This window comes from Polyodon spathula, chromosome 11, assembly GCF_017654505.1.
Source record: "Polyodon spathula isolate WHYD16114869_AA chromosome 11, ASM1765450v1, whole genome shotgun sequence".
NCBI classification, from domain to species: domain Eukaryota; kingdom Metazoa; phylum Chordata; class Actinopteri; order Acipenseriformes; family Polyodontidae; genus Polyodon; species Polyodon spathula.
In genome coordinates this window covers 33714067-33725759 of record NC_054544.1, presented here as the reverse complement: position 1 = coordinate 33725759, position 11693 = coordinate 33714067, and the positions used below count along the sequence as shown (strand labels likewise).

At 37.9% G+C, this 11693-nt stretch overlaps 1 protein-coding gene across 1 annotated transcript; it reads left to right on the top strand.

The window, feature by feature from the left end:
- Positions 1–221: 221 nt before the first annotated feature.
- Positions 222–10450, top strand: LOC121322694 (arylacetamide deacetylase-like). The gene is made up of 5 exons (XM_041262900.1): positions 222–678; positions 4658–4883; positions 6095–6164; positions 6758–6929; positions 7511–10450. Exons 1-5 carry the CDS (start codon positions 541–543, stop codon positions 8117–8119), a joined length of 1215 nt encoding a protein of 404 aa, XP_041118834.1. The 5' UTR covers positions 222–540; the 3' UTR covers positions 8120–10450.
- The last annotated feature ends 1243 nt before the right edge of the window (positions 10451–11693 follow it).

Sequence of the window (11693 nt, the reverse complement as noted above, 5' to 3'; positions counted from 1 at the left end):
TCAACAGAGTTTAACTAAACAAGGACAAGGGTGCAGTGCTAACAGAAATGATAACAGCCGCTGTGTACTTAACCTACAGTGCAACGTTCTTTACTCTCTCTCTCTCTCTCTCTCTCTCTCTCTCTCTCTCTCTCTCTCTCTCTCTCTCTCTCTCACACACACACACACACACACACACACACACACACACACACACACAAGCAAGCAAGCAAGTTAATTGGACAAAAACAACTACACCTGCGTGTTTATACGGCTAAACGCGCACTAGAATAGTAGAACTTTTTCTTTTAGAAGTTGTATCCAGTTGAACTAGTAGAGTGAGTAGGATGAAGTAACAGTCGATGTACGGCATACAATCGCATAGATGCAAGCTTTTGATCAGACTTGCATATTAATGATCAGATGACATTAACACGTGCTGTCATATCTTGCTCGCGCCGTCCAAATGAAGAAGGCTTACACTTTGCTTTGACAGGAGTGACTTGTTAATCAGTAAAGCGCACAGATTGTTGCTGCACGCTAAATCATTTTTATGCATAAATGGGGTCCAAAGGAATACTCCTAATACTAGCTGGAGTCCTCGTCGCTTATTATGTTTATTCACCAATTCCGTATGATATTGAAGAGAGATGGAAGCTGATGGTTACAGATTCATTCTTCAGAAGTCTTAGTAATCTGGTAATTTTTTTTTTTTCACGTTTTTCATTTATTTTTTATTTTTACTGGCAACTTGCAGAGAGATACATTATTATTATTATTATTATTATTATTATTATTATTATTATTATTATTATTATTACACACGGGTTTCTTAAATTAATTTTTATGACCTAATGGTTAATTACTTTTAATTTGCAGATAATCAATCATGCGTACTTGCTGTGGATATTAATATTATTAGGTCATTAAAAATACCTTCTGCTAGCATATGTGTTTATTTATTTAAAAGCCAGACGCATTTGTTTTTTCACGGAACTGTGTGGCAAATAAACTACCTGACAATACTTTCACGAGCAGATTACCTCAGATTTTCATAAGCCTGCTGTTGTAGTGCTTATTGAATGCTAATAATAGACCGCGTTATTATGAAAAGCTCACCGTTAAACTTTATGGTATTTATAGAAGTATCCGATTGAAATTGCCATTATTTATAGGCCAAGGCAGCGTCCCCAGCAATTTACCATTTAATGCACTTTGTTGCTGGAGTTAAATGTGATGGATCCAGGTCATTGCAGTTAGCCAAAACCAGCCTTTAATAATAATAATAATAATAATAATAATAATAATAATAATAATAATAATAATAATAATAAAACCAAGTCGACAATCACAGATTTCTGTAATATTTTCATGTAGAAACCATTTTATTTAGTTTAACAATATTTACACAGAAATAACCTTGCTTTTTCCATATGCGCTCCTTACAATATTACTGTAGGTCACTTGATTTTATGTCAAATACACTGGAGGGGTTAAAGAACCAAGGCAATGCAAATACTTTTTTCAAGTCCTATTTAATGCTTTTAGGCACACCCGCGACCACAATGTAATTAGTCTTTCTATAGAGAGGTGATTTTTTTAATTGAAACCCTACAGGCAAAGGGTTGCTAACTCACAGTTCCCATATGATTTAAGCTGTGATAAAATGTCTGAATTTCCAAGGTCATAGTTCTTCACTTAGACTAAAAGTGTTTTTTATGTACAGGTATTGCTTTGGGTTACAGGCTTGTCTAACACGTTTTCTTCTCATTGCTGTATTGACACAAAGGGAGACTACCTTCACCTACCACAATATGGCAACTCTGGCTGAAGGTGGCTCAGGTGGGAGGTGGGATTTAGGGCTGCTGATTTTCCATTCTGGGGAATAGCAAATTCTGTTTTTCGAAAATCATCAATTCAGAAAGAAAACATCCACTTAGTAGTAAAAATAATAGTTTATTCATTGTGAAAGATATCCCTGATGGTACATGAAGAATTGTCAGTTATGCGCGACATGAAGATGATAGCCGACAGATACATAATACATTCACATTACAATCTGGCCCATAGCCTTATCCATTGGAGCTTGATAGCCGCCCTTATGCTGGCTGAGCTGAGATGAATACAATGCAGTGATTAAGAATGACTCGGCCAGTGGGCAGGAAAAGTGGCTCTTGGGGCCACCTTCCCCCTAGACAAGGCACGCTGCAGAGTGAAGGCAGGGAGGAGGACCAAACAAAGAAACAACAGGGGTTTGTGGTCAGAGAGACCTATTTAACTGGTCAAACTGGTAACGTATGAGATTGATGGGTGGAATGGCCTTTCAGAAAGACAACACGTTTCCAATTTTTTCCATTTTCCATTTAAAAAAAAAAAAAGAAATCAGTTTATTGATAATTAAATAAGGGGACCCCTAACTCTGAGGTAAACCTATTGAGAATTCAAACAAATATTTTAATTACAATTTATTTTTCAACATCTTCATTGGTTTGAATTCAAACTGAAATGTGTCAGTGATTTTAGGCTATGATTGAGAGGGACTTATCTTAACCCCTTGCCTGAGGAAGGAGGCCTCTCAACAGCTTGTCGACTCAAGCTGTGATGGACATCATCAGGGAGCATCATTCATCAGGCAGTAGCTACAAAACAATACAAAGCTACACTGCTGCATCAGTACAAATTAAAAAGAACAAAGACAAACATGAATGGTGACATTTTGAGTCTGGATAAACTTTACATTTGTTAGCCAGAACTAAAAAATACTGTTAAGTGATATTTAGGCTAGGGGGCACGATAAGTTGCAGTGTTTTATAAAGAAAAAAAATACATGTAATATGGGCTTAAGTTGAGGAGCCTGGTAATAGACAGGTTGTCATGAAAGGAGCTTGGCGTGAGCCGTGGTTTGGAAGAATGTATTTTTCAGGTATTTGGACAGAACAAACACACACATTTCCAGAAGGGTGTGCTGGAAGGCAAATACAAATGGCAAACAGCTCCATAGAAATGTTTCTATTAATCAAGACCTCTACACTATACAGTACCTGGAAGTTTAGGGATAATGTAATATGATAGAGACCACAAATTATGTGACTGATAATGTCACGGCATGCAGACTTTAGGCTATCAGAAGCATCCCAGCCTCTTCAATTTCTAATATTAAGATGCACCTGATATTGGAGGAATCTTGAAATATTGCTGTATAACACACTGGGTTTTATTCAATTTATTTAAACAGTGTCTGATCTAAATACTGCTGTAATTAAAAGCATTAAAATAATAACCTTCTTTAGCATTTCATAGATTTTCATATTTAGATCAATTAAATATCCCCTTCGGTCACACATTTGTTTTTACATTTTTAGAAATTCGAAAACAGTTTGGGTGAAAATGGAGTTTGAGAAGTTGCCCTGCCAAAGCTTTGAAATTAAAAAAAAAAAAAAAAAAAAAACATATATGCATGTGACGGGGGTGCAACGAGTCGGAGCTGTGGTCTATCCTCCCGATCTTTGGTGGCGTTGCATAAAACGGGAGGAGACCGGCAAAAAGACAAAGGTCGAACCGTCTGGGAATTCCAGAAAGATCGCTCACTCCGCGGCCGCCGCGCCACGTACCTCAGTAGGAGTTACTATGTACGCCGATTGGGTACAGCGGCGACCGGGGCCGAGGCTAAGGGCAGGGTCGAACAGTATTTAAAGGACGGTACGATCTAAACTTGGTGGCTCAGTTCTGGGAACAGCGAAGGAGACGTGCTGTTGTATTAATTAACATATGTGAAAGTGTGTTGTGTAACAGAGACTGGAGACGGTATTGCTGCATTTTTGCTGGAAGAACGCCCGGGACCAAGGCACTAAATCCCACCCAGGACCGGGAGCCCCCTAGAGGTCGGCGCGAGAGCGTTATGAAACGTCTTTTATTTTTTTCAATTTTCTTATATTTTACTGTGTGCGGGACTTTGTTGATTGTACCTTTTATTTTCTCCTCCTGCTTTATCATTGTTGATATTGGTGGGGGAATTTATTTTGATTATTTTTATTTCATTACTTTTGTTCTATTTTTTTTGTGATTGAATTACTGGTCGGTGGCCATTTTACTGCCAGACTTAATAAAAACCCTGCTGCAGGGAGAACTAAATCAAGCCTCCTGTGTACTTTTTGCCAATCCCATCAGCACCACCATTTGACTCAGGCCACTAACCTCCTACAATGCATTATAAAATAGATACAGAGATAGGGAATAGATGGGGACTGTATGGGATACACCCCATTGTTTAAATGAGAATCAATGCAGTTCAATTCCTAATGAACTTGGCTCTTTCAATGATAGAACAACAGATAGAATTCAACAGATAGAATCTTGTATGTGTTTGAATTACCAACTGTTTTATCTCGCCTCGCTTGTGGCTTCAGTGACATGTTTCAACACTGCTATGACCACAACATTTCAGTAAGTGCTTGAGCAGTTTCAATATATACTTTATATACTTGCTTTGTACTAGCTTGCTCATGGCATTAGCAACTAAGTTAACACCTGTGGCATCAATATCACGTTTCGACACGACTATGAAAACAACATATTTTTAATAACTGCTTGTCACATCATTGCCTGAGGTTTCAATTCTGTGTTCTAATCTGTATTTTATAGCAGCATGTAAAACCTTCTCTTCTTTGTGTTCTCTTAGGCAGAGGTCAGTGAGCTCCTTGGTCTGAAGCACTACATGGGCGTGATGATGTTCCTCACCGTAGCTGAAGAGGTCGTTCCAGCATCTGATGACAATGTGAAAGTTACAGACGCCTTGTTTTATGATGTACCGGTTGTTGTGTATGAACCCAAGAGAAAAACCAACGGGGAGCTCAACAGGGCTGTCATCTTTATACATGGTGGGGGCTGGTGTTTAGGCAGTGCAAGTAAGTTTAAAAAAATATCTAATATAAATATGTAAGATTGAAGTGATGCAGCCATCTAAAATGTATTTGTATATTTGTAGCAGATCATAGAAATGATGTCACATTAAGATTAGCTATACTGTTTTTATATATATATATATATATATATATATATATATATGAGTATAGAGCGCTGTGTAAATACAGGCTGATGGTCACCCAACTCAAGGTCAGTGTATACAGAAATCCCACTTGTGGAAAAGCTGCTGGACACTAATGGGGTGGATATCAGCCTGTATTTTACAGCACCCTATACTTCAATACTGAACCTTGATGTAACATGACAAAAAATGACATGCATATTTCAAAGTATAGCTGCTCCTGTTTGAGCCTGGACGGTGTTTCTCGAAGTTGCTGTTGGTGGCCTTTCTCAAACTGAGATCATTGGTCTCAATCTATTTAATATTTCTGTCAGGAGAAAACGTAGAAATGGTTCTTTTTAAGATTCAGTGTCTTTTATTTGGAGAAAAGATTCCATTCCACACTGGGAGAACGCCTTGATCAAGTTGTGTCAGGCTCTGTATTTTCCCACGCCAGTATGTGATGTTTATGATGACAGAAATAGATGGTAAAAAAACAGCAACATTTATGACACTACTGTTGCAAAACAAACCAAACATTGCTAGCTAGTAGTAGAAAATTAAATTGCTCATCACTTCTCTGTTACCATCTCCCTATTCCTATGAATGTAGTAGACATGCTCAATATTTGGAATGCCTGAATAATGGTTATGTAAGCAAACAAGATCAACTTGAAAACCCATGGAAAAAAAACTAAATAATGTGTACGCCTTCTATTGAGTTTTATGCTGATAATCTCTTTGTCCCAGCATTCAAAACATACCTTTGTTCTCGCATAATGTGAGTGGATAGGCAGCTGGGTCAGTACTAGCTGCAGTACAATGCTGGATTTATTAAAAATAATAGATTGTGTATCTGGAGAATCCCCTCTCTGACCCTACAGTTAGACCTAACACCTCCAACTAGAGCAACAAACCATCTACACACAATCTCATTACATTTTGCCAACTTATACTTTAGTCTAAAAACAGTGTTAGGAGAATCGGAGGTCTCCTGCTTCAAGGGGTAGAAAGAGTAAAGCAATAAAAATCAATTTGCTGGCAGTTACCGTTTTCATTCTGTAATTTGCTTTGTTTTTTTTTTTTTTTAAAGGAATGGGACCTTATGATCTTCTCTCCAGAAGGACTGCCAAGGAACTGAATGCTGTTGTTGTATCTGTAGAGTAAGACTTTCCATTGTAATGTGTTTAATACATGCAATACATTAATCTGTCCTGCCTGTACCTTGGTCTTTTTATGGATGTAATGTTTTTTTATTATATCTTTTTAAAAAGTTTGAACAGATGTTGTGCATTGTAGTCATCTTTATTTGTACTTGTTTTGTACTAGCTTGCTTGAGGCATTAGAATACTGACACAATTAAAAGTAGAAAAGCAGTTTCCAAAGCAGTTAAGTTAAATTCTATGGCTCTGTACAAATTTATGGGCCAATCATAATTTTAAACACTAAAGTTAGAATGCAGACTGTCTGCGTCAGTCATTTGTTTGTCAAAGCAGTCGCTGTAATCTTAAAATAAATGATTTGGACCCTTATCAAAAGATGAGATTGTTAAAGACGAAAGAAAGTTTTCCTTGCATTTGATTCTTATAGAACTCAATTTTAAAATTACAGATGGCAGAACCAATGAAGCTACAGTCCTTTTAACTGTGATGATTTTAAATTGTCTGGATACAATCTTTCAGTTAAAGTTCAGCAAAAAAAAAATCTGTTTAATTGTGCTCAGGTCTTGACACGTTTTGTATTGTATGTCTTACAGTTACCGATTGGCTCCAGCGTACCATTTTCCTGTTCAGTTTGACGATGTTTATAATGTGGTAAAGTACATTGTACAAGACCATGTCCTGAGCCAGTACTCTGTGGATGTCAACCGCATAGCTGTTTCAGGAGACAGCGCTGGTGGAAATTTAGCTGCTGCAGTAGCACAACAGGTAAATAGGTCACGTTTATTTATTTAATTTAATTTTAGTAACTGAATATTGTCTTTTAAAAACTTTCACTTCTTAGGGACCACTTGTACTCTTCAAAGACATTTTTTTTGTTCATTATTTAAAAACATGAACTTTAAGCGTTGGTTTTTTTTTGGTACTGAAAAGTCTCATTTAAAATATATTTTGCCATTAATTGTACTACATCCACTGTATCCCAGTTCATCAGTGATTGTATAAATGTAAATCTTATGCAGCGTTTTTGTAGATTAATAAGAGTTGATTGTGTAGCACCCCTTATAAAAGTTTACCACAGTATTTTTGCATGGTGTTTATGCAGTTTTACCTTGCTTTGCCCATGGTTATACTATGCATTTTCCTTAGTTTACTCTGGTTTCTTATACTTTTTAATATTCTTTACCATACCACGCTCTTACTCTTTACTCTATATAAAGGCAATTTGTATTTACCTACAGGGGTAATTTATTGGCCATCTTATTAGATGTATTAAATATTATGAGAGAATTAAAACAACCCCAATATTCACATGAGTGTTGCTGATAAGCTTGTTTCGTGTATTCTAGCTTCAAGAAGATCCAGAAATCCAAGTTGTTCTGAAGGCGCAAGTATTGCTGTACCCTGCACTTCAGGCCTTGGACATGAATACACCTTCGTACCAGCAGAATGAGTACATGCCTATACTGCCAAAGACATTAATGGTCAGGTTTTGGAGTGAATACTTCACCTCTGATTTATTCCTCTTTCATGCAATGATGAGTAACAGCCACAACAGTTTGGAGTCTGCTCATTTATTGAAGTTTGTAAACTGGACCGTTTTCCTGCCTGAGATCTTCCGATTGAAGTACAATTATACCATGCCAAGCTGCAAGAGCTCAGACCCGTCAGAAACAATCTCATCCATCACAGACCCAAGAGCTTCTCCCCTGCTAGTTGACGATGTGAAATTGCAAGTGTTGCCCAAAGCCTACATTCTGACCTGTGAGTATGATGTGCTGAGGGATGATGGTGTAATGTATGCCACAAGGCTAAGAAGAGCAGGGGTGCAGGTAACCCTTGAACATTTTAAAGACGGCTTCCACGGGGCGATGATGCTCACTATATGGCCGACCAGCTTTGAAGTTGGGCACAGAATGGTAAACAGTTACATTAAGTGGTTAGATAACAATCTATAAACTAGAACTGTTTCAAGGCTTCAAAATAATTCTGCTGCAGATGGATGTGTGAAGGATGTACTGTATCATTTAAAAAAAAAAAAAAAAAAAAAGATTACTAAATTGCACAACTATAAACCAAAATAACCCCCTTGGTTCATGGAATAGATTTTCATTTTGAAATCAAACTACAGTACATACAAAAAACAAACCAAAAGTACATAGACTCTAGATTAATAAATATGAATTACATTGCTGGAAACTGGAGAGCCTTAATGTTTGCTTTTATGATCTGTGGTCAAGTATAATTCCATGTTAACTCTTCAAGGATCAAGCCTATTTGGAGATATGACTCCCCCCAGCTTTTCAGTGGTTCAAAATTTTTTTCAATGAAGTTTACAGACCTGCTAGACACCTTCATCTATGTGCTTGTGACACGTTTCGTTATACACACATAGTATCCTTGGAGCAAATTTAAACTACAAATGTATGCATGTCTAATTTATCAGAATCTGATAAATATTCATATACAGTAGCTATACTTTATCTATGACTTTGCCTCGTTGTCTCATTGCGATACAGTATATTATCAACACCCAATAGAACATTCCAAAATAATAAAAAGATACATTTGCAGTCAACATTTTCAGGAGCTTTGCCAGTCATGCTATCTACTCCTTTTTGCACATACTATACTTCTGTATACATGGGCTGTGAACGTTAGTGTTGGCTCAGTGAGGTCACACTTTGAGGGTCTCCATAGTGAACATGATTGCAGTCCCCAAACTACACTCCAGTAATTTCCTATGTACATGTGATCCCAAATATTTAATGTCTGAGTGCTTGTCAGATCTAATATTTTAGTTGTACAGAAGGGCGCAAAAGAATGAGGGGATTTTGCCCAGCTCTTTAAATTCTTCAGTTTGGGCTAATCCATGATTCATAAACCATGGGTTAGTGACAATGTTTGACCGCTCAACTGTTTGTTTGTTTATGTGGGTCGTTGGAAACTGCAGGGTTCTTATTAGGCCCAAGGTCCCTTATTTTCCAGATTAAGGACATGACAAAGCACATTAACGTTTCCTAAACTGGGGGAACCGGTGGTGAAATAAGCAGAAATTGGAGTGTCTTAAGTTTAATCTAAAAAAATATGCAGAGCTGCCATTACAATTAGGTTGTCTTCTTGAATAAGTGCTAGAGACGAAGGGGCTTATTAAAAAAGGTTATTTATGACTTGCTTCAGGCCCTAAGAGAATGCAGCATTTATTTTACATGACATGTAGTGAGTAGTAATACGTTAAATTCTCTGTCTCTTGCTGTGTTACATTAGAAAGTTGGAATGTTTACAACAAAAAGCTTTTGATGAAGTGTTTATTCTGCTGACCTTGCCTCCAGTTGATGTAACGTATGTTCTTGTGCCCATCATCTTTAAGATCCTGTAAGGTGCTATGGCCTACTACCAGAGCAATGATAAATTTAGAGATTTCCCTAAGCTTGTTCTAAAATGTTTGTTGTCAAAATGGGGGCGTGGATTTTTGTTAATCATTTTTTTGCTGCAGAATTGTTTGTAAGCATTAGAAAGGTCTTGACTCAACAATTTGTCAGAATTGCCAGAAGGGGAACAAAAACTAGTTTAAAAAAGAGAAAAAAATAAATAAAAAGTCAGTGCAACTCTACATTGTACAGCCTTGCTGTGCATTAGCCTGTTGTAAATTATTGCTATAGCTGCTCAACTAAATTGCCAAGCTGTGGCAACTGTGGCATTCTGTTGATCTAATGATGTACACAGAGGTAGATTTAAACACGCACTGCCCCTAACTAGTGCTTTGCTTTATAGGTAATTTTTGACACTTATTTGACACCCATACAAATACAGAAATAAAACCCAATAAACAAAATGGTATAATGCTGTCCAATAACACTGATGTTTCCAAACATACAGTATACAGTACTGTTTTGGGATGGTACTGTAATATTCTTTATAGCAAAGTCTATGTTAGAGTGGACTTACAGTGGTGTAGAGGGCCGATCTTGATCTACCCCTGTTTGGATATTTGAATAGACTCTGTGGTTTTGGCTTAATCAAGTCTATGGTGTTTGCAAATCACAAATACACAAAGAGACATTAAGGTTTTACATGTGATGTTTTTCTATTTTTGAATGTTGTATCACATCTTTTGTTTTACTTGGTCCTTTTTTGTGTGTACAGATTTCTTAGGACCAGGGAATGTTTTTCTTCTGATGATTCTATGCTGATTCTATTTTACTATTTGTAGGTATGTGTTTTGGGTAAAATGAACATTTTTGTTTTATTCTATAAACTACTGACAACATTTCTCCCAAGTTCCAAATAAAAATATTGTCATTTAGAGCATTTATTTGCAGAAAATGACAACTGGTCAAAATAACAAAAAAGATGCAGTGTTGTCAGACCTCGAATAATGCAAAGAAAATAAGTTCAGATTCATTTTTAAACAACACAATACTAATGTTTTAACTTAGGAAGAGTTCAGAAATCAATATTTGTTGGAATAACCCTGATTTTCAATCACAGCTTTCATGCATCTTGGCATGCCCTCCACCAGTCTTTCACATTGATGTTGGGTGACTTTATGCCACTCCTGGCGCAGAAATTCAAGCAGCTCGGCTTTGTTTGATGGTTTGTGACCATCCGTCTTCCTCTTGATCACATTCCAGAGGTTTTCAATGGGGTTCAGGTCTGGAGATTGGGCTGGCCATGACAGGGTCTTGATCTGGTGGTCCTCCATCCACACCTTGATTGACCTGGCTGTGTGGCATGGAGCATTGTCCTGCTGGAAAAACCAATCCTCAGAGTTGGGGAACATTGTCAGAGCAGAAGGAAGCAAGTTTTCTTCCAGGACAACCTTGTACTTGGCTTGATTCATGCGTCCTTCACAAAGACAAATCTGCCCGATTCCAGCCTTGCTGAAGCACCCCCAGATCATCACCGATCCTCCACCACATTTCACAGTGGGTGCGAGACACTGTGGCTTGTAGGCCTCTCCAGGTCTCCTTCTAACCATTAGACGACCAGGTGTTGGGCAAAGCTGAAAATTGGACTCATCAGAGAAGATGACCTTACTCCAGTCCTCTATGGTCCAATCCTTATGGTCTTTTGCAAACCTCAGCCTGGCTCTTCTTTGCTTCTCATTGATGAAGGGCTTTTTTCTAGCTTTGCACGACTTCAGTCCTGCCCCTAGGAGCCTGTTTCGAACCGTCCTCGCCGTGCACTTCACCCCAGCTGCCGTTTGCCATTCTTTTTGTAGGTCACTTGATGTCATCCTACGGTTGCTGAGTGACATTCGAATGAGTTGGCAGTCATCCCGGTCAGTGGAGAGTCGTTTTCGCCCTCTGCCAGTCTGTAGCTTTGTTGTCCCCAATGTGTGCTGCTTGACCTTGTTCTTATGAACCGCCGTCTTTGAAATTTTAAGGATGGAAGCAACCCAACGCTCACTGTATCCCTCTGCCAGTAAAGCCAGAATTGAACCCTTCTTTTCCTCACTCAAAACTTTCCTTTTCAACTCTTTGGGCATGGTCAATAGTTATTTTTTGATTCCAATTACTTTTGAGGTAC

Excerpts from the sequence above, each read along its gene's own strand:
- LOC121322694 (XM_041262900.1), top strand. The coding sequence starts at position 541 with ATGGGGTCCAAAGGAATACTCCTAATACTAGCTGGAGTCCTCGTCGCT. Across the intron at positions 679-4,657 it reads TCAGAAGTCTTAGTAATCTG|GCAGAGGTCAGTGAGCTCCT; the intron begins GTAATTTTTTTT and ends GTGTTCTCTTAG. Across the intron at positions 6,165-6,757 it reads GCTGTTGTTGTATCTGTAGA|TTACCGATTGGCTCCAGCGT; the intron begins GTAAGACTTTCC and ends TATGTCTTACAG.